The sequence below is a fragment of the Orbicella faveolata genome, unplaced genomic scaffold (assembly GCF_042242905.1).
Source record: "Orbicella faveolata isolate gen_17 unplaced genomic scaffold, um_ofav_v1 contig_36, whole genome shotgun sequence".
Classification (NCBI taxonomy): domain Eukaryota; kingdom Metazoa; phylum Cnidaria; class Anthozoa; order Scleractinia; family Merulinidae; genus Orbicella; species Orbicella faveolata.
In genome coordinates this window covers 1,044,573-1,066,492 of record NW_028301565.1, presented here as the reverse complement: position 1 = coordinate 1,066,492, position 21,920 = coordinate 1,044,573, and the positions used below count along the sequence as shown (strand labels likewise).

At 38.3% G+C, this 21,920-nt stretch overlaps 2 protein-coding genes across 2 annotated transcripts; one reads left to right on the top strand and one right to left on the bottom strand.

The window, feature by feature from the left end:
- Positions 1-349: 349 nt before the first annotated feature.
- LOC110064575 (DENN domain-containing protein 1B-like) lies at positions 350-18,267 on the bottom strand. The gene is made up of 24 exons (XM_020771640.2): positions 18,160-18,267; positions 18,032-18,093; positions 16,579-16,622; positions 15,941-15,990; positions 15,697-15,804; positions 15,287-15,356; positions 14,458-14,550; positions 13,833-13,886; positions 13,435-13,496; positions 12,745-12,793; positions 12,536-12,585; positions 12,183-12,233; positions 11,810-11,855; positions 11,248-11,349; positions 10,588-10,713; positions 5,440-5,468; positions 4,853-4,925; positions 4,511-4,595; positions 4,016-4,065; positions 3,461-3,487; positions 3,078-3,179; positions 2,724-2,840; positions 2,266-2,526; positions 350-1,866 (listed from the first exon to the last, which is right to left on the bottom strand). Exons 1-24 carry the CDS (start codon positions 18,174-18,176, stop codon positions 1,174-1,176), a joined length of 2,421 nt encoding a protein of 806 aa, XP_020627299.2. The 5' UTR covers positions 18,177-18,267; the 3' UTR covers positions 350-1,173.
- On the top strand, positions 8,079-10,418 carry LOC149101921 (uncharacterized). The gene has a single exon (XM_089274810.1). The coding sequence runs from the start codon at positions 8,128-8,130 to the stop codon at positions 10,198-10,200; it is 2,073 nt and encodes a 690-aa protein (XP_089130936.1). The 5' UTR covers positions 8,079-8,127; the 3' UTR covers positions 10,201-10,418.
- Positions 18,268-21,920: the final 3,653 nt, after the last annotated feature.

Sequence of the window (21,920 nt, the reverse complement as noted above, 5' to 3'; positions counted from 1 at the left end):
AGGGAAACACTGCGTTTTGCTTCCCCGAGACCCTCAGTGTTGAACATTGCTGAGGTCATGGGGCCCAGCCATTAAGTGTTTTGTTTTACCTCCCAACTCAAAATAGGAAACAAACTGTGAAAAAATTATTTACTTGACGCCAGCTGGCACAACAAATTTGCCGCGGTTTCAAGGAGCACGACCTGATCACGTGCCTGTCGAAAGTTAAAGGGAGTTAGTGAGTTTTGACCCATGACACGTGACACGTTCCCCTCCAGCCGGAAAACGTATTTGAGCTGGGAGGTAAAACAAAATCAATTGGCCTTTTTTTTACCATTCAACAAAACAAATGAGGAAAATGAAAAAAATATTTCATTTGTAATAAAAATACTACATTTATTAATCCTTCAGTGCTAGTAGAAATACACGTAGCCAATAGATACTTTCCAAAGAGGGAAAAGAAATTTATTTAATTATGAACATTTACTGGCACATTGAAACAGCCTTGCCTGGTTGATGAAGTTCTACTTTCTCATAACTTGCCTACTCAATGACGTTTCAGAGCAGTATGGAGAAACAATCGATTCACCACTTTTAGGCCTAAAATGGCGTGAAACGACATCACGGGTATATATTTTATTCTTAACAAGAAAAAAACTTTTCGTAAGTTATAGTACAACGGTTTGTTGTGAATGCAATACCAGATTGCATCTTAAATTTGTACCACAAAACTACAGTGGCCTTGTCTTAAAAGACAAACTGATCTTTCTGTGTCGAGATTGTCCAATTACTCCTCGAAACGATTAAAACTTTAAAACATATAGCAAACGTGTTCCCGAAGATTTCTACACGCCACTGACCTCAAAAATACTAGTAGTAAATTTCATTCAAATATAGAACCGACGAAAATTGACATAATTCCTTTTTAGATCCTTATAATTATTTCTCAATAAAATTCGCTTGTTAACTACAATATTACTACGAGCTCGAGTTGTTCAACCAAGAATCGCTAGGTGACCATCGATATCGCCAAATATTTAAACTGTTTTAGAAGAAATTTGCCGTGGTGAAAAGAATTATTTTATTTTTATTTTTACATTATAAATATTAGGTATGAGAACACGCGAGCAGCCAATCAGATCAGACTCGAATCTCCCCCACGACAAATTTCAACTCCTTCATATATTAGCTACATCAATCAAAACTAACCCAACTTTGCTGGGAATTACAAGTCTTACTTGGATTCTCACAATGGCTCTCTTCTGTATTAATATCTAAATTTCGTGTAAGCAGCGCTTGATTGTTCTTCGGTACATTATCATAAGGCCCACTGTCTCTTCTTATTTCCAGGCGTGATAAATCCACAGCCCCTATATGATTTTGAGCTTTTAAATTCTCTTGGAGTTCAGACTCTTTTCCTTTATTTTCCACATTCAAGTTTGTTTTCATGTTACTCTGTCCACCAGTACCGAGTGGAAGCGAGTTAATGTCCGTATCCGAAAACAAAAACTCTTGCGCATCAACAGGAAGCGACGCCATTGTATCTTGTAACAATGACAACGACACCGGTCTTAATGGAGATATAGAGTCCTCTGTTTGTGCGCTTTCTAATAAGGCGTCTACTGACACCTGAGGCTTTTTCTGGACAGATGCTGGTCTCTTTGGTACTGGAGGCTTCGTCCGAGACGGTGATGACTTACTCCGCTCTAGCGACACATCACTGCTCTCCGATGTTCGCCTCGCCGAGCTTGTGCGTCGTATGCTAGTGTTCAGCTCCTCAACGCTGAAAGTTCCAGAAGGCGTGACGACGCCTGTAGAGCCGTCGTGTGTTTGAGTTTGTTCTATTCGATTTGAATCTTCACTAGATGCATCTAAGAAAGCTAATTCCTGTAAAAAAAAAAAAAACAGCAGATCATGTGTATACACATTGTATAGAAGTGAGCTGCTGTTTCAGTTGCTCTTTAAACGCACTGACATATAACACGTGGGAGGTGCGGTAGCGTAATTGTCAGTAGGTACGACATCCGATCGAGGGGTCCTGGTTCGAGCCTTGGCCGGGGTTACTGTGCTATGTTTTTGGGTAAGACACTTTACTCTCACCTTGCCTATCCCCCCCACGTGTATAAATGGGGATAACGCTGGGGGTAGCCCTGGGTGGACTAGTGTCCCATCCAGGGGGAGGGGGAAGGGGGCGAAATGTACTCCTAGTCACTTCATGCAAGAAACCCTAGGCAAGTACTAGGAATATTAACCACAGAAACCTAGGGTAAGTGTCATATTGCTCACCTTTAAATCTGTTGATCCCTGGGCACTCTCATTTTCATTTGAGTTGTTTGGTTTATCATCCAATGAGATAAGTTCACCCACAAGAGGCTCCACCGTTAAATGAGGGGCACTGCGCCGAGTCACTAGCTTAGGAGATGATTTGCCTTCTGCTGTCGAAATGGCGCCAGTGCGAGGACGCCTGGCAGAAGCACTGTAGGGCTTGGGCGGAGGAGGTCTGGGAGGGCGCTCTTTCGCGCCACTTTCGATTTTGATTTTTGCAAACTAAATTAAATAAAGGAAACAACAAAGAAATCAGTAATAACCTCGCCATACTTTGACATCGCAGTAGGTTTCGTATAACTTCGAAAGCAGTTCAGCATCTTCCGTTTGATTTGCTTTGATACAAATCTTCAAGATTAGATCAAAAACAGTGAAGGGGCATCTCTGTATAAAACGGACGTCGACCATCACTTTCTTACCTCAGAAGGTGAAATCGTTCTTCTTTTGTTGAAAGGGGACAGTTTGTGCATTGAAAACGGTTTGACGTCTGGGTTAGTGTTGGCTCTCTTCTGCTCTCCTTCAAATTCCTCCTCTTCCTACAAACAAAGTTCAGTTACAAACATTGGCTGGATGAATTTCTCCTTACAAGGGCGTGCTACTAAACGTCCAGTGGGGGTTAGTGCGTGATTGTTCTAACATACTCAGAGGAAGAAGGCTTTCTTAAAAAAAAAAGAAAAAAAAAACATAAAAACAACCTCCAAGCACAACAGTGGACAACTGAAGTCCTCTTCTTTCTCAATGAAAAGACAATCGCATCTAACATGTTATAATACCTTGCCCTTCAGTTTGTCCTCCAAGTCAGCTTTAACCGACTTAATTCCACTCTTCACGGTTTTCCAGCCGCTCTTGCACTGTTTTTTAACCATTTTCTCCGTCTGAGCAAAACAAAGAACATTCCAAATTATTATTTCATAACTGACAATCTACTTTTTGACGCGTTTGCTTAAAAATGTCAACTAGTACCCAATGCTCTGTCTCGCGAAAACACGTGCGGGTCAGGACGGCAACTGCAGCTGCACACAAAACACTACCAACGGATGGGTTGAAACATGCCGGACACCCAAGCGCGTTAAGTAAATTTTTGGCAGAAAGAAAGAAAACTTCGCTAGAATCATTTCTAACATTTCTTGCGATGAACTAAAAGTTGTTAGTTTACCTTGTCAAGGAATGCTCCGCCGGATTTCTGTAAATATAACACAGAGTATCAACATCAAGTAAACAACGAAACGGCAGTAAACAACACTTCTAACGATTGTTGGTCTTTTACAATAACAGACTGTGTGTTTGTCAGAAATCAAATAAAACCAAACTCAGAGCAATCACATTAAAGAGCAAATCACAGCGAACTTAAGCAACACAATGAACCAATAAGAACTCAAAGCAAATACGCGCCACCGGTGCCAAGCGCGGGAAAACGTAGTTCTCGATCCAATTTGCGATTGGTTTCGATCTTGTATCTGACTGGTTTAAAATAGCTAGTTGGCGTGAGTGTTTTGAAACTGCAATCTAAAATTAAAAAATTAAACCAAAGTAATTACAGAGTACTCGCCACACAAATATCAGAACCAATCTTTCCGTTTCCGATGCATTAATTCTGTAGTTCGCGCTATGTTTACAGCCGGCTCATCCAATATGGAGGAATAAAAACGCGAACTGTTCTCCCAGCGAAGAAACAGAAGATTACAGATAAGTCTTGTTATAAATTTCTTACCACAGTCTCTTTCATCCAAAATTGGTATTGTGACTTCCAGCTTCCTTTATCTGCAAGAAATTATACATAATTATTTTCTCAATATACATCGAAAACATTTCTCCAAAGGCCTGTTTTACTCCGGTGGCCGGACAAGAACATTCATTATCAAATATACTTCGTTATCAGCTGGGGTGGGAAAAAGTTACGCAAGCCATATCAAGACTGGTTGCAGCTTTGCAGCTCATTGGTTAATAAGATAATACATTTACTCTGATTGGCTCCAACATTTTGCACACTGTTTATGAACCAATCTCCCCAGTTAAACAACTCAAAATGAGAGTGACACAAGTTAATCAAGCGCTCCAGCAAAGAGAGAGATTTTACATTAGGCTTAGAGAGAGCATACGTGTTTTCCGGCTCTTGGTTCACCCGCCGAAAAAAACATTACATATTGGCCAGAAAATAATTAGAGTTAAAAAAAAAAAGAGCCAGATAAAATGCTAATTTACTTACTTTCAGCTTGCAGACCGATCTGTTCTTCAAATGCATCATTAAATCCTCTTCCATCATTTAACATGTCCAGCCTTTCTGCAATAAACTGCAAATAAAAATAAAACAAATTTCAATGCCTACATCGAAATATATTGTATTCAAAGGCGTCAGATTCATCATCAATTAGAAATTTAAAGTTCAGTTACAATCTGTGATAACAACAACGCGCGTGATATTAACATGCTTGTAATAGACGACAAAAGAGTAACGGAAATCGCTTAATTATCAGATCTAGGATAGCTCCCTACTCAGTCACTACGCTGATCAATACGAAAACAAGCGCATAAAATATTAAGCCATTACCTGCTCAAAGATCTGTAGCTGAAGAATGAACTCCAACAGCTGTCTTGTACTGTTTGATTTCGCCTGAACAAATCTATGACAACAAACAGAAATATTACCATTTACACTAAAAAAGGCCACGACAGTGGAACCTCCCGTAAGCGACCACCCAAAAAGCCAGGTATATGTGATCGCTTACGAGAGCGAAGACCATATTGGGACAAAATTTTGTCTCACTAGCATATTGTACCTGTGGAGACTTACCACATGTTTTAAACGTTTTATTCACATGAAAAGTCAGTTTCGAGAAAAAATATGGTACTTCCCGTTAGAAATTTCCTTCTCTTGTACTATCCAGGAATGCGATAATGTTACAACACCTTAAATCCAATTTCCACTCTATTATCCGTCAAGTGGTCGCTTACGGGAGGTTAAGAACAAAAGAAAATCTCAAACTTTTAGTTCTAAAAGTGGTCACAGTCGCTTACAGTTTTAAACTTAATTAATATATTTCTTAACAAAACAGTACAATACACTACAGTTAAGTCATTGTTGCAGCTCAATGTAGATCAAATGCAGGTTATAATTAACAAACACAAAGTACTCACACGTCTCTATCAAAGAAGATCTTCTCGCCCTAAAGTTGAACAATAAGCACAAAACAAAATCTTAGAACCACTCAATCAGCTACACAAGAGACAGAAGGAACAGAGTGGGCAGATTTTCAAAACAAATAATTAACTCAATATTTAATCACTTCAGTTCTGCCACACTTGAATTTGGTTTGAGACCAGATGAGTTTGTTTTAGTCTGTGCAGCAGTATACATCAACTGCGTCTCTGCAATGTCCAGCAATGAGTTCAAAAGAACAAAAAATACCAACAGGTTACAGATTTAGCTAATGCTACATCCAAACGTCATTTTCTCATCTTAGAGTATGTGCACACATCGCAACGAAAAAAACCCTGAAAAACTGAAAACTGAAAACTGAAAACTGAAAACACATTATCACTTGGTTGCAATTTAGCCCTTAAAGGGGCTCAGTCACCGTTTGCGCATATTGAAAAGTTTAACCTCAGTTTTTCAAATTTGTCGTTTGTAATCCATCTTAATCTTCTCCATCCTTAGCCATCCTTGTTCCTTTATGGTTTATCATTATCTCTTTGGTGTTTTTCTGTCTTATTAAACTGTTATTTTCATGTTTCCTACCATTTAAAGGTAATCTTGTATGTGGCCAAAATAACTCAAAATACCATGACTGAGCCCCTTTAAAATATACCGCATGCAATTTTCTCATACAAACAAGCCGTTTGTCAACATTGACAAACGGCTTGATGGGGTTAAATTAGAATCGACTAAAAGAGTGTTTTTTCATAAAGGGGCAGATACTTTCAATAATTGTATATGAATCTAGTTCCAGTCTTTTTATCTCTTTTTATATGTATCTTTTCAGATTTCTTATAAAGCTTTTTAGATTTTTGCATATTTTATACTTTATTTTATTATAAGATTAAATTTGGAAATACAGTTAACAATAAAGATTAGCGAAAAAACTGAGCAACGACGTTTCGGTGTCATCCTGGCACCATTTTCAAGTTAAAAAATATTTGTGCGAAAAGTAAACTAATTTATACCAATGGTAGAGGTGCGAAATTGAATAAATTAAGATTAAAATAGTTGTTCAATGTTCATGTTCATTCCAATGAGGTGTCAAACACTGGTAATGAGTTCAGTGTCTGTTCAAAGCCTAAACAAATACTTTTGCGCGAATGGAGTCTGACTGTGTGTTAAGGCTCGGTTTCTTCTTGCGAATCCACAACATTTCGTGGATCAAGCAATCGAACTTTCCCTGACATTTCTTTAGGATCTTAAAGTTGTTAGTCAGGTCACCAACTGTATCAACTCGGTGTTCATTTTGAAGGTGTTTTCCGATGGCGGTAAATCGGTGTTCCTCAATGCGCTTGTAAAGATGACGGCTAGTGTAACCGACGTATTATGCATCACACAGATCACATATATAGTTATAAACAACGCACTGTTGATTGATCAAAGGTGGTTTTGGCTCTTGTACTTTGAGATCATCGCCAATTTTACGGCTTCTGAACACCGGCTGTAGTTTGTGATCAAGTTTATTACTCAAGTCCGAGAGATGTTTCTTTACTATGTCCGCTGATTTCTGGTCTTTAAAAGGCAGGACAATGCGGTAGATATTCTCTGTTGGAGGCGTCGATCTTGTGTCTGGTGACATCACTGAATTAACGAAACGGGTGATGGTGGAGTTCACAAGAGAATCTGAGTACTTGAGGTTAGAAAAGATCAGTTTAAGGCGTTCGCATTCTGTTGAGAATAGTTCCCATGTTGAGGACAAGCGGTAAGCACGGTTTAACATGGTTTTAACTAAAGATCTTTTATAGCGGTTGTCGACATGACTTTGGTGGTGTAAGAGGAGACCAGTGTTTGTGGGTTTACGGTAAACACTTGTTACCAGCTTGCAGCCCTTCTTGCATATTTCAATGCCGACAAATGGTAGCTTACCGTTAGATGCGATCTCCATGGTGAAGGATATGGAAGGATGACAGTTGTTCAAAGTCTTCAGAAAGGCTTCTGCGGTTGGTATGTCTTTCATTGTAGCTAGTGTATCATCCACGTAGCGTCTGTAGAAGTCTGGCAACTTGTTCTCGTTTTGTAGCTTTTCCTCGATAGAACAAAGAAAAGTATTGGCCATTAGGGGACCCAAGGGAGAGCCCATCGCTACTCCATCAATTTGTTGGTAGAGTTGACCGTTAAATTGAAATAGCTGGTCCTTTGTTGCTACTGACAACAGTTCAATTAGATCAGCTTTGCTGATGTTTAGATGGTGTGTTTTGTTGAACCAGTTGTCAACAAAAGCTCTATCAGCAAGGATCTCGATGGTTTCTTGTAGTGGGACGTTCGTAAATAGCGAAGAGACATCATAAGATACTAGGATGTCAGATTCGTTGAGGCTCAGATTGCGAATCTCATCAGTGAAGGAAAATGTGTCAGATATTGTGTAGCTGTTGATCGACAGGGGCTTCAGTTTATCGTTGAGCCATCTCGCGAGGGCGAAGTTGTAAGTACTTGTGGCGGATAGAATGGGCCTCATCGCCAGTTTTTCTTTATGAGTCTTTGGCAGACCATAAAGATGGGCGAGTCGTGATCCTTTCGGGCAAACTGAGTCGGCAATCTGTTTTGGGAGAATTTTGCGAACTTAACGAACTTTGGAACTTAACGGAATCTACGTTGAAATACGCCGGAATTGTTCATCGCTCCAATACATGTGCATCCTGAGAACGATGGTTAACCTCCGCAAAAAGCACTATGAGAAAATGATGAGCGGCCATATCAACAAAATCATGAAGCTGCTAAACAAAGATCACGATGTGGACAAACATATCCAGAACATTTCCTCCTACAAGCTTTCATTCTTCCAGAAGCTTGTTCTGTGTCGAGGTTTGAAGTTTTCCTTGCCGCAACGCATCTCTTCAATGGACATTCAAGCTAGCTTCGAGAAAGCCTTCTGGCAACTGGAGCCTTCATTATCCGATGATAAGAAGGAATTAGCTGCGGCGACCCTTCGATCGATCGCGCTTAACTACATCGAGTGCAAAGCCCCCAAACCACCGAAAGCGCTACAAAGAGCTATTGAGCAACTGAAACGAAGAGATGACATCGTAATCACGAAACCAGATAAAGGTACAGGAGTAGTTGTTATGGATAAGGCAGAATATGTTCGCCTTTTGAGTGAATCTTCCATCAACGATACAGCTAAATTTACCGCCGTAAGTTCGGAGAGACCCAAGACGCGTGGACGACCGCTCAAAAACTACCACCCTTTACTGCAGAAAGAGAAACACCTTGAATCTGTCGTGCGCAAAATTCTTCCAAAACAGATTGCCGACTCAGTTTGCCCGAAAGGATCACGACTCGCCCATCTTTATGGTCTGCCAAAGACTCATAAAGAAAAACTGGCGATGAGGCCCATTCTATCCGCCACAAGTACTTACAACTTCGCCCTCGCGAGATGGCTCGACGATAAACTGAAGCCCCTGTCGATCAACAGCTACACAATATCTGACACATTTTCCTTCACTGATGAGATTCGCAATCTGAGCCTCAACGAATCTGACATCCTAGTATCTTATGATGTCTCTTCGCTATTTACGAACGTCCCACTACAAGAAACCATCGAGATCCTTGCTGATAGAGCTTTTGTTGACAACTGGTTCAACAAAACACACCATCTAAACATCAGCAAAGCTGATCTAATTGAACTGTTGTCAGTAGCAACAAAGGACCAGCTATTTCAATTTAACGGTCAACTCTACCAACAAATTGATGGAGTAGCGATGGGCTCTCCCTTGGGTCCCCTAATGGCCAATACTTTTCTTTGTTCTATCGAGGAAAAGCTACAAAACGAGAACAAGTTGCCAGACTTCTACAGACGCTACGTGGATGATACACTAGCCACAATGAAAGACATACCAACCGCAGAAGCCTTTCTGAAGACTTTGAACAACTGTCATCCTTCCATATCCTTCACCATGGAGATCGCATCTAACGGTAAGCTACCATTTGTCGGCATTGAAATATGCAAGAAGGGCTGCAAGCTGGTAACAAGTGTTTACCGTAAACCCACAAACACTGGTCTCCTCTTACACCACCAAAGTCATGTCGACAACCGCTATAAAAGATCTTTAGTTAAAACCATGTTAAACCGTGCTTACCGCTTGTCCTCAACATGGGAACTATTCTCAACAGAATGCGAACGCCTTAAACTGATCTTTTCTAACCTCAAGTACTCAGATTCTCTTGTGAACTCCACCATCACCCGTTTCGTTAATTCAGTGATGTCACCAGACACAAGATCGACGCCTCCAACAGAGAATATCTACCGCATTGTCCTGCCTTTTAAAGACCAGAAATCAGCGGACATAGTAAAGAAACATCTCTCGGACTTGAGTAATAAACTTGATCACAAACTACAGCCGGTGTTCAGAAGCCGTAAAATTGGCGATGATCTCAAAGTACAAGAGCCAAAACCACCTTTGATCAATCAACAGTGCGTTGTTTATAACTATATATGTGATCTGTGTGATGCAGAATACGTCGGTTACACTAGCCGTCATCTTTACAAGCGCATTGAGGAACACCGATTTACCGCCATCGGAAAACACCTTCAAAATGAACACCGAGTTGATACAGTTGGTGACCTGACTAACAACTTTAAGATCCTAAAGAAATGTCAGGGAAAGTTCGATTGCTTGATCCACGAAATGTTGTGGATTCGCAAGAAGAAACCGAGCCTTAACACACAGTCAGACTCCATTCGCGCAAAAGTATTTGTTTAGGCTTTGAACAGACACTGAACTCATTACCAGTGTTTGACACCTCATTGGAATGAACATGAACATTGAACAACTATTTTAATCTTAATGTATTCAATTTCGCACCTCTACCATTGGTATAAATTAGTTTACTTTTCGCACAAATATTTTTTAACTTGAAAATGGTGCCAGGATGACACCGAAACGTCGTTGCTCAGTTTTTTCGCTAATCTTTATTGTTAACTTTATTTTATTAATTATTTATTTGTTTATTTTTACGAAGGACCCATGTTGATAGTAGTTCTTATAATTGAAATGGTCATCCTGCATAAAAATGCTTATTTATTATTAGTATTTTATTATTGTGGCAATGAAAACTAAATTGAAATAGTTGTTAAAGTGTACACTTACAGGTTTGAGTCGCAAGGCATCTCTGTAACCTCCAATAAGTGACACCATGGCACAAAGAAATGCCCTGGAGACATTGTCATCAATTGGATAAACAGGTTTCTTGAGAGTGTTCTTTAGAGTGTACACCTAAAATGCAAGAACAAGCATTTTTCTGTAAGGTTATAATGGTCATAAATGAATTCCAAAACATACTCTTAATTTTGATTCAACCGTTTTTCATTGTGGGTCTTTTCAAAATATTCCACAAAGACACCTGACCCAGTTACAAGAGGTGTATAGTGGCCCCATGTTTAGTGCAATCCACTCCAGATTGAGAAGTCTGGGTCCAGCCCTGGCTGAAGTCATTGTGTTGTGTTCTTGGGGAAGACAGTTTCCTCTCAAAATGCCTCTCTACTGGTAAATTATATGCTGGGGGTGAGGGTAACCCTGCGATGGACTAGCATCCCTTCCAGGGGGAGTACAAATACTCCTAAACATGTCACGCTACAGAAACTGGAGATAAGCATCCGCCTGATGTGCTACTTGGCCTCGTATGCAGACTTAACCTTACTCAACCCAGTGCCCAAAACTTACAGTAAGGCAACATGCCAAACATCCATAAGAGAAAATCATGTTATTATGAGAAGGCAAATTTCAAATGCACAACTATGACTGACTTACAGCATCGGGTGGCAGCTGTGAAATATCATCAAATGGACTCTCCACTATATTTGTATCAGCATCAAAAATTACAACTTCATCTAGTGGCATTTGACGCACTTTCTAAAGAAACACAATGGCAGACAAAAATTATAACAAAACCTTAAAACATGACATTAAGCCTCTACAACATGTACAACAATTCTATTATAATATTACAGACATGTATACATGTGTGTATTATAATAGTCTAGCAGACACCCAGACATGCAACAGGAATGAAGAAAATCATCATAAATATATGTCAGAATATGCTCTAATCTACTACTAACATCAGCTAGCATTATAAGAAGAATCCAGAATCAGGTACTATGAAAATTGGTGCTACACACTTAGATTACATTAAATTGCTTTAGACTTCATTCAAAGTACCCTGTCAAAGAAGTTACAAATATACTGTACAATAGATACATAAGTGGAAAATTTAACAGGCACCAGATTAAGGTCATGCCATGCTGTCAAGTGTCATAGGAATTACAAACTAATTACTATTGGTAATAATTTAGAACTATTTTCCACATACCGGCATTAATGATGCATGCACTCCCACCAAGAATGGCATTGGTGCACTATCATGAAAATAAAACAGATATTTCATTATGCAACAGTTAAGCTGGATATCAAACACCTAACCACCCTCCTTTCCCTCAAAAAAGTGACCCCCAAAAATAATTCAACTGAATACAAACGGCAAAAATCCTTCTAACAATAAAACCCTCAGAAATAAATCCATTAGATTTATTATTCTGGAATTTTTGTTTCATATTGCTTTGCTCTTCAAGGGTCTAGACTTGGTCAGATTACAGATAATCTCTTCCCAAAAAATTATTACAATGATAAACTAACGATGTAAACTTGTGTGAATGGCATGATCGATCAGCAGTAGTTTTGCTTACCAACAGTAGTCTAAGAGGTGTGGAGGCACAATGGGAACAAACATGTGTTGCCTGGAAATCACAAACAAAAACAACTCAATATCAGTAGCATCTGTAAATACTGCAAATAATGAAATCATTTAATATTCATTTCCTAAGGCATGCATGCATGCATATGTTTTGCTGTGAACTTGAAGAACTTGAAACTACATGTGGAAAAATGCAATTGCAAGTCTGTTGCAAAAACTATTGCAAATCCTGTTTCTAATTTATTTTTGCTACATTTTCATCTCATACTGACAGTACAACTCAAATAAATAATTCAATAAAGTAAAAGACTTCAGTTTAGAACTGAAAAGATCCTCAGAACTTACCAATACATTGGATACAACAGAGATGCCGCACCATATGTACAAGCAGTCAGCTAAAACAAAAAAAATATTTCAATAACATAACACCTACAATCAATATTCTCCTTTGCTATTCCACAAATCAAGATGAGTACCAACAAATTCCTGCATGTAAAACAGTGCAAGTGCTCTCAATTAATTTGACTTTCCTTCCATGCTACAAGTATACTTACTAAATTTAGCTTCTTGGATGTCACAATTATTCGCCTCTCAAAGAACATACTGAAAAATGGAATGCCGCAAAGCACTATTAATATTACGCTAAGTTTAATTGCCAGTCTTGCAATATACAGTCGTCTAATACATTATGATAATAAAACCTCTTTGGCAATGAAATTAAGATGAATCCTTAGAGTTAACTTTTTTGACCCACAGGTGGCACTGAGCTTTGTAAACACCTCGAGAAACAGGTTTATATGTACATAAAACAATAAATTATTACAAAAATGTTATATGACACTACAGTACCAGCCAAACGTAAGTTGACAGTCTCAACTTGAAACTTGATAATCAATCCCTGAGAACTGAGAATCAAGTTTTGAAACACAAGTTTTGAGTCTCAAGTCTTGAGTTTCAAGTCTTTAGTTTCTAGGGGACACCGGTGAATAGGAAACGAGTTATTTCCCAAATACATAACAATAGCAATCACAAATAAATGAGAAGATAAGTTCTTTGTTTTCTTGACTCAAAACTTGAACACCTCAACTCAAAACTCAAACAAATTGACTCAAAACTCAGTTTTGGCGTTTCAAGGATCGGGCATCGAGTCAGGTCATTTGAATTTCGAGCGAATGTCAACTTAAATTTAAGTAGTACTGTACATGCATGAATGGTACATTACAAGGCATAATAAATAATCTTACCTGGCAAAAATACAAATCATGTTAGATGGCTCCACAGCAGCAAAGTAATCAGTTAGGTTCCTCTGCATAATAGAAAAAAATCATTTCTTTAAGAAAATAATTTCCCATTTTATTACCGGTAAAAATGCTTTTCAATATTAGTTGACTTAATATCTGACTTTCATTCAGGACATTTAAAACCCTACATTACATTAATTCCTGGAAACTTAATGGTTGGAAAATTATCAATATATCTAGAAAGAATTATATTTTCTTAGGGGGAAATTGTTTCAAAAATATGTTAATTTGAGACAAATTTAGTGGTTGAGAGTTTTAAATTCCAACAACTGCATAATCAAATCTCTTTGTTGCATGTAACTGTTACAGTACAAGGAATGAAGGATTTAATATTTACTTACATCATCTGGTATGCTTGGCAGCTTAGTATTGTCTGGTACAACAAAGGAAAAGTCCTAAATATGTAATAAAAACACCATAAGATACATGTATACCTACATGTATTTCCTGTTTCATCATCAGTGCTAGATAAAGCAGCACACCTACAAAGTTACCAGCTAGTCCTGTGGCTACTGATTCAAGCTTTCAGCCTCATTATGAGGTGTACATGTAGTTTGAGGTACAAATATACAGTAGTCTTCAGGGCTGCCATTAAGTTTTGAGTCACCTGTAGCCTCGTTCTCCACACTTGTAGCAAACTTGTTACTTTGCGGTTGAATCCTATCAACAACAAGCAATTTCACCCATAGAATCAAGGGAAAATGAAGCATACTAAGCCATAACAGGTTGACAGCCCTGGTCTTGTTTGATTTTGTAAGGATAACAGATTTCCCTGTCAGACTGGAGAATTTTATTCAAAGTCATGTATCCATCATTTGCCAGATTTAAGCATGTAATTAATATTTCAGTTGACAGTAAGGCCAATGAGAGAGGACTTTCAAAGGGTAATATACAATGGCTCTGTTACGTGCTAAAGAGCAACTGGAAAGAGATTTTCTTTGGAGCCTGACTTGGATAAACACTTACTCTTTTACTATCCACTGTGATGGCTAAGGGAGAACCTGGTGTTGGAGGTGACTGGCTTAAGAGCTGATTCAGTATAGGAAGAATTGAATTAACCTACAAACACAAACAGAAATGTTTCTTGTCAGCACATTCACAGCAACAACAGTCTTAGCTTTAGTGGAGGAGGGGAATCTGGCCTAGGTAATAACTTTTTGATGGTACCAGTTCCTTTGTAAAAGACATAGAGACATCCATTCCAGTCACAGACATTGAAGGACCTCACAGGTTTCTGCTGCATTAAGCAATTACATTGTAGGAGTACTTTTACCCCCCCCCCCCCCCCCCCACAATGGGATGCTAGTTCATTGCAATTCTACCCAGCAACAAGAAATTTGCATAGTGCACAAAGAAATTCACGTCTGATAGTTCTAAAGGTGTTTCGCAGTTGGTTCAAGGCAACTTTTTTTGGGGGGGAAAAATCTTTTAGGAAGTTCAACATACAGAAGTACTGCAAAACATTAAGTAAGAATTTTATTTTTCAAGCCTGAAAACTGGTTTTCTCTGCACCCTGAACACTGTGAACAAAGTAGTTTACTGTAAGTGTCTTATCCAAGAACACAATGCAATCATCCGACTCGATTATGACCATGCACCAATCCATACAGCTCTTATTGAAACACTCCCTACATTAGACACACCTCACAAAAAGGCCAGTTAATTCTGCCACAGGTTTGCCTCTGCACCTTTTGTCGTCTACATGTAACTTATCTGGAGCAAATACAAACTGGATAGACTATATCTGATATGCAAATAATGAGCTCATACATGTATCTAATATAAGATTATTTACCTCATTTGCTCTCTTCAAATCTGCAATCCTGTTCAAAAGCTCATAAAAGATCTTGAACCACGGCAAATAGCTGAAACAAGTATAGGATGGCAATCAAGTTGATTACTTACTAAATACTAAGATGTTTACAACCCACATAGCATGAGACTAACATGAAAGAAAAACCATTGTTATCAAAACCTGAAAATACTGAAAATATATATGAGATGACTGATCTGGAGCATTCAGAGAAACATAAGTGGACTGTACAGAAAATGTAAGGTCCTGTGAAATAAATAACTAGTTTTTTTTTTTTTTTTTTCAAAAAAGAGAGAGAGAGAGAAAGAAAGAAAAAGAAAAAGATCTCAGGAAACAGATAGAAAATGTCGGAAATTACAAGCAGTTGTGTAAGTACAATGTATCATATTTACCTTAGAATGCAGAGACAAGTCTTGACTTCAGGAGAATAACGACAAAACCCAAATCTATATTTGCCTTCTATATCAGTAAGAACAAATGTGTAGTGTTGAACAGCTTCCCTGTGGAAAAAAAAATCAATTCAACTTGTATTTACAAAAAAACGCAAAATTAAACAAAGGTGAAGTGTGGTCATCTACTGACAAGCAATATATACATTTACAATGAATTATCAATTAACATGCAAAGTGTACTTACGAGCTTGAGACACAGGGATAACAAAACTGAGGAATTGCCTTCAGTGCTTCCTGAAGGATTAAAACATATTAATGTTTATTAACTAAACAAACTTTTCTTTATATGCCTTCTATACTAAGAAACTCACAGTGCCCACTACAATTTGCAGGCCAGGGTCATCAACCTAAAGAAGGACAAGGTTAACCTTTCAACCATGCATGCTTTAAGTTGATAAATGAAATGGGGACATTCGAACTTTCTATGGGATGTTAGATGGCACTCTCCTAGTGGGAGGGGGTCTGGGAGAGAACATAAGGAAGGACAGAAGACTGTTTCTACTGTCTTGAGTGCAAACTTATTTGGAGATCTCCAGTCTCAGTCTAGGATCTAGGCTTTCTGCTAATCTAAGATTTTACCTTAGTTTAACTATTTAAACAGTGATCATCCTCAAGATACTTGGACACTCAGTTCGATAAAATCCTGCCTTAAAAAGACACATTATAATTATAATTATACGCAAGAATAAAGCAAAACAATCATACCATGGATAGAGATATACACCCTCTGCAGAAAGACTATGGGATAGCCTCTAATAACTGGGCTAATAATGGAAAATGCATTCTGGATCATTCTAAATTCAATTCACATTAGACACCTACTTTTTCATCGAAGTCTGTAGGATGAATAAACTTTGTTTCTGGACCTGTAAAAAAATATCAGACGTCAAACGACATCAGTTTTTTGCATAATTCCTGAGAATAAGTCCTTCACTAATCAGAACTAAATACTGGGTTTCTACTGACTAAAGAGAAGGCACTTGTCATTTACAGGTAGCTCACTAAGATAAATTAAATAAAGATCTATTCCACAACTGGAGATAAGCATTTTCACATTTACCAAAAACATCTATTTTCCTTCAAATGCAAATCAAAAGGCAGGTATTTTAACACCTACCTTTCAAATGAAACTGCATGCATAAATTACCAGGAAATGAATGTATAGTTTACATTTATGTACTTCAAGTATAATACATAGGCTTGGCTCTGATTCCACCTAATGTTGTATATGTGTTGTAGTGGACTAGTTTAATATTATGGAAGGAAACATTTTATAGAATGATTTAACTGGTCATCTTTACAATGACAAGGGTTCAGTCATATTCTGTCATCAATAATTAGTGCATTAAATTTGTCTTTGCAATGCTTTAACTTAAAACAGGGGGGGGGGGGCATTTTGGACAAAATTCAGTCACCTGAAGGCAGTAAAACTATTGTTATAAATTGTTATGAAAGCAACGAGGAATTCGGAAAAAGGAAAACAGAGACACATATAAAGTATAAACAAAGCAGTTTTTCAGAACCTCACTAGATATATTTTTTCAATTAACGGTACATAACCACATCACGAAACATTATCGTTGTAATTTTGTAACTAATGCAAGCCAGTGAGCAAGCAAGTGAAGAGAAACATAATACGGCATGAGGAAACCAAGCAAGAATTTGGAAAGTCCCATCATGTGAAATCATGCATTGAGCAATCCAAAAAATATAAACATGAGATCGTGATAAGAGGAAGCAGGGTTTACCCAAGCTTATAATATTTTAACCCAATTTGCTTATGTACATCATTGTACACTGGATGGTGTTTTGTGTTTCCATTCAAATACCCGAAACAAGTAAACCTAACATGTGATGTCACGTACTTGAAAGCTTTTAAAAAAGTTATTGGTGTTAATGCCTCGGAAATACAGCTAAATTTATGTATGCACTTTTTAAAATTCTTTAGGTACGGTTACTTAAACACTTCAGATAGACTGAGCAAAGAGTTATTGCAAAAGTTAAACAGAGTGAAGGTCATAAAGGACAACAAAGGTCATGCATAAGAACGTAAATCCAAATTTCTATTTAAAATCACGCTTAAGCTACCAAAGATAAGCTAATTTCCTTCCAAATGATCAACGTTATATGGGCTTTTACACGTCTTCTTCGACAAGCTAAGTAACAGATAATAACAAATGAAAGGGCCATTTAAAGTATGGAGTTCGTTACATTTGATTTGCCGCACAGAATCGAACTCTTGTAGGTTCAAAATTGAAATGTGTACACTACCTACCCTCACAATCTGTCGGGGAAGCGACTTCCAAAAAGCACTCAAAAATTCTCTCAGGAGAGGGCCTGAATACAAAAAACCATCAATCATAATCAAGAAATTTTCCTTTAGCACATGAAGCAAATTCATACCTTAACCTAGAGCCCATTTCGTGTACAAAATCCAAAGTCAAAAAGTGAACTTCATATCATTCAACCGGCCGCCATGATTGTGTATGTGCCACTTCCGATCGGATTGCGCTTGCGTCATTCTGGCCGGGGAGAGGAAGTGGGAGGTAACGGAAGGGGCACCTGAACGGAGTCACTATTATTTGTGCCTCCTCGATTAGCTAACAATTGAATTTTTGAGCATTGCGTGTTGAATTGCATTTGCACGCCTCGAAAAAATTGAGCATGGAGAAAAGCAAAGATTAGGAATGAAATTAACAGGCTCGCCTATAGTTCACTTTCTAAGACATTGGCGCTGTAGTGTTTCGACATCAATAACGGCGTCACTGACTCAGCAACGACCTTTGACCGAGATGGTTTATTTCTCAGAAGTTTCTTTGATTTAACTTAAGTCTAAATGTTAGGTATAGGTAAATTTTCGATTTATTTTTCCATCTGAAAGGTGACAGGCTCGTACTTTGTGGCGTAGCTGTATAACTGATTCTTTTCAACAAACTTTAAGGCCACGTATCACTTTAATAGCTGTAAGACGTCTGCGTACAAACGTGAGGAAACTTAAGGACAACACTGTCCCCTCACAATGAATTAGTTAGAATGCATACCTGAAGAATTCATATATTTGTTTCCCTTTTCAACTGACCCATAACTGCAGTCCTTTTTAGGTGAAATGTAGATAAACAGGCATCCACGGATGGTGAAGAAATTTATGTTATGCAGGTAAACGACACCTCGCCTGAAATACCACACAAAATTCGATATGGGTTCTTTTTTATTGATGCTCATGTTAGCCACGGAACTAATTCATAAAAACAGCCAATATATACACAATAACAACAAGGAATTAACGTGTTATTCGGTTCACCCTCCGCCTCCGCTTCCCTCCCCCCACCTCCCCCGGTCCCCCACCCACGCGACTCTCGGCCTCTCAGCCTTTCAGTTCTATGAGCGCTCTTATCTGAAACTTATTAGGCAAAAGTCCTTACGTTAAATGTCGCCGAGCTCAAATGTGAGATAAAAGATAGTTAGGGCGGCGGTTTCAGTTTTCTATTTTCTTCTTCACCCGATAAAGTCGTCCTCCACGAGATTTGTGCCCCTTTACCCTTGTGATGCCATTTAAAATCCTCTAAATTATTTTTAATTTATCGGAAACAAGCTAATTTTAGCAATTAAATGGACCTTTTATGTTATGGTTTCATCGCAAATAACTGAGCTTAAAACTTCAGTCGACGTGCCAAGTGGTTTTCCGTAAGCTTCTGTCACGTGTGTTGAAATTTGGGCGAGTTTAAGGCAATGAGGTATACAGGTGTTTGTTCAACCCTTCAGTACAATTACTGAGATTTATCAACTGTCGAGCACAGTGTTTGGGCTAACCTGAACGCTATTGTAAGGGTAAGCGTTGTGCCATTTCGTCATTTCATGTTTTAAAAACGCCCTTGAAAATTTGTTTGCTGGTTCACATGGCTTGGAATGTTTCTTTTTTACTTTTTTTTCTTATTTAACGTCAGTCCGCTTAAGGACAACTTGTAGAGCGTGGAATAACTTTTTTTATATAAAGTTTCTTTTACGGTGTTCTGCGGTTCAGGAAGAAGCCCTGAGCGGTATGCCCTCAGCAGTTCTTCAGAATAATGAATAATACAAATGCTCTTAGCTTTCGGATTTCCGAGCCGTGCTGGTTGGAAAGATAACTTAAAAAATATATTTTAGCAGTCACTTTCCACTCTGACTGCGGATATGTCCCAGATCTCACGGCACGCTATATTTCGTTATGAATGCAGAAAGGGTAACGAAACTCGAAAGATTGTGTTTGCTTTCCACTTTCTCCCATTTTGGCGACAGGGATTGCTGATTCTACAGGGATTGCTTATTTCCTCTGGTACAATTCCAAAATGATTCGATATAAAAAGGTATTAGCTGTAAGAGAATATCATTTAATGAAATATTAAGCGGTTGAGAAGACGAGGGCAACGCCTTCCTTGACAACTACAGAAACGCCGGCAAGAAAGATGCGCCGACACTCCGGGACTGAGTGTGTGACGTCATCCACCCAGGTCCCGGTTGATCAGGTGTTGATTCATTTCGTCGTCGGGGAAGTGAGGTTTGCCTAATCGCAGGTGAACGTCAATTCCCGCCTTTTTTTCCACGCATTTTTAAAAAGCGGTGACCTCCGCTGCCCTCATTCGCCCAGTAATGTTATCAACAGTAGACTCCAGTCTATCTTGGTCTTATCATAAATAATGTAATTGATTTAGCCATTTTTTCCCCAAGCAACGTTCAGTAATTCATTTCGTATTTATATCTATTGTTGAAGCGACCTTTGGGGAAATTAGCCGATCACTCCAACACTCTTTGTTTGGTTGCTTCTCTTTTTATTCCCACTATTGATGACTTGGGTACAATACTCACAACGTTCTCTTACTTGTTGCTCTTGACTGGTTACAGCAATTACTACAACTACAAGGAGCTAACTCGTCACGTTCCTTTTAAAGGGACAACCACGTCATCCATCAAATCAATGTCAATCTGTCAATTAGGCTAACGTAATGTCATGCGCAGTTCGAATAAGGTTCTATTGCGACTGCGCACCAAGCTACTTAGCATATTTTCCTTCGAGGTTATCGAGGTTGACTAAAACGTTTTCTACCTTGATTTTAACCGACTATCCTTGAGTGGTTGACCTAAATAAGGTAACGTGAACAATATAAAAGCTACAATCTTCGTTCTTACCGATTAAAAGTTTAGGATAACACTAAGTTAAAAGATAAAAGTTGTTGTTAAATATTTCAGTCAACATAAGTGTTACAAGAAATAGGTTTGCAAACTCCCAGCTTCGTGGGCGGGATTTCCAGTTAAAACTATCCATCTCATTAACTGGACGTGCTCTTGGTACAAACATCCTTTAGTGAGGTGCCGCTGCTATTGTTAGGAATCTTTTCTTTATTTGGGTAGAAGTGTAAATTAGGAATAAATTAATTTAAACATCGTTATCAAACTCCTTGAAAAGGTCAGTAAAAAGGGCAAGGTTTGACTGAAAAATTGGACAGGAGACTGAAAATAAGTTAAGGAGTCTAACGCGACTAATTCCAAAAAGAGCGCTTCCAAAATCCAGATTTCAATTTTTACTTCATTTTCTCGATCGACACCCGCGAGTAAACAAACGAGTTGCTGGACAACGCAGCTAAACCGAAAACATGCAGTGCAGCAACGGTGCTCGCAGAACATGAATGTACCAAGGCATCCTACCAAGAATTGGCTACAAATTATTGGAGTAGACACTACATTTCAAAATAGTTAGTTTACATGGCACCATTTCCAGTTTAACAACGGTCAAGTAATTTACACATATTTCACTGAAGAACTAGTTCCTAGGAAACGCAGCACCTGCAACATTTTTTAAACACATAAAATATTCCAATATTATATTTCGAATGACCCAACACCTATTTCTCAAAACATTACCATTAACTTTTTGCCCATTATTACAACGAATAAATATGGTTGGGAATTTATACCTTGCTTGCATTTTTATTGTTTTACATATTCTCCCTCCTTACATTGAGCTAGTCCCTAGCTCACAATGAGGTAATAGAATGCAAGCAAGATAACATGACAATACCATAACAAGAAAAATGTCCTCACGAACCCGACACCGAAACAATTTTTTTGTTTGTTTGTTTGTTTGTTTGTTTTTTTTGTTTTTGATATAGATATAGATATTTGGAAACGCC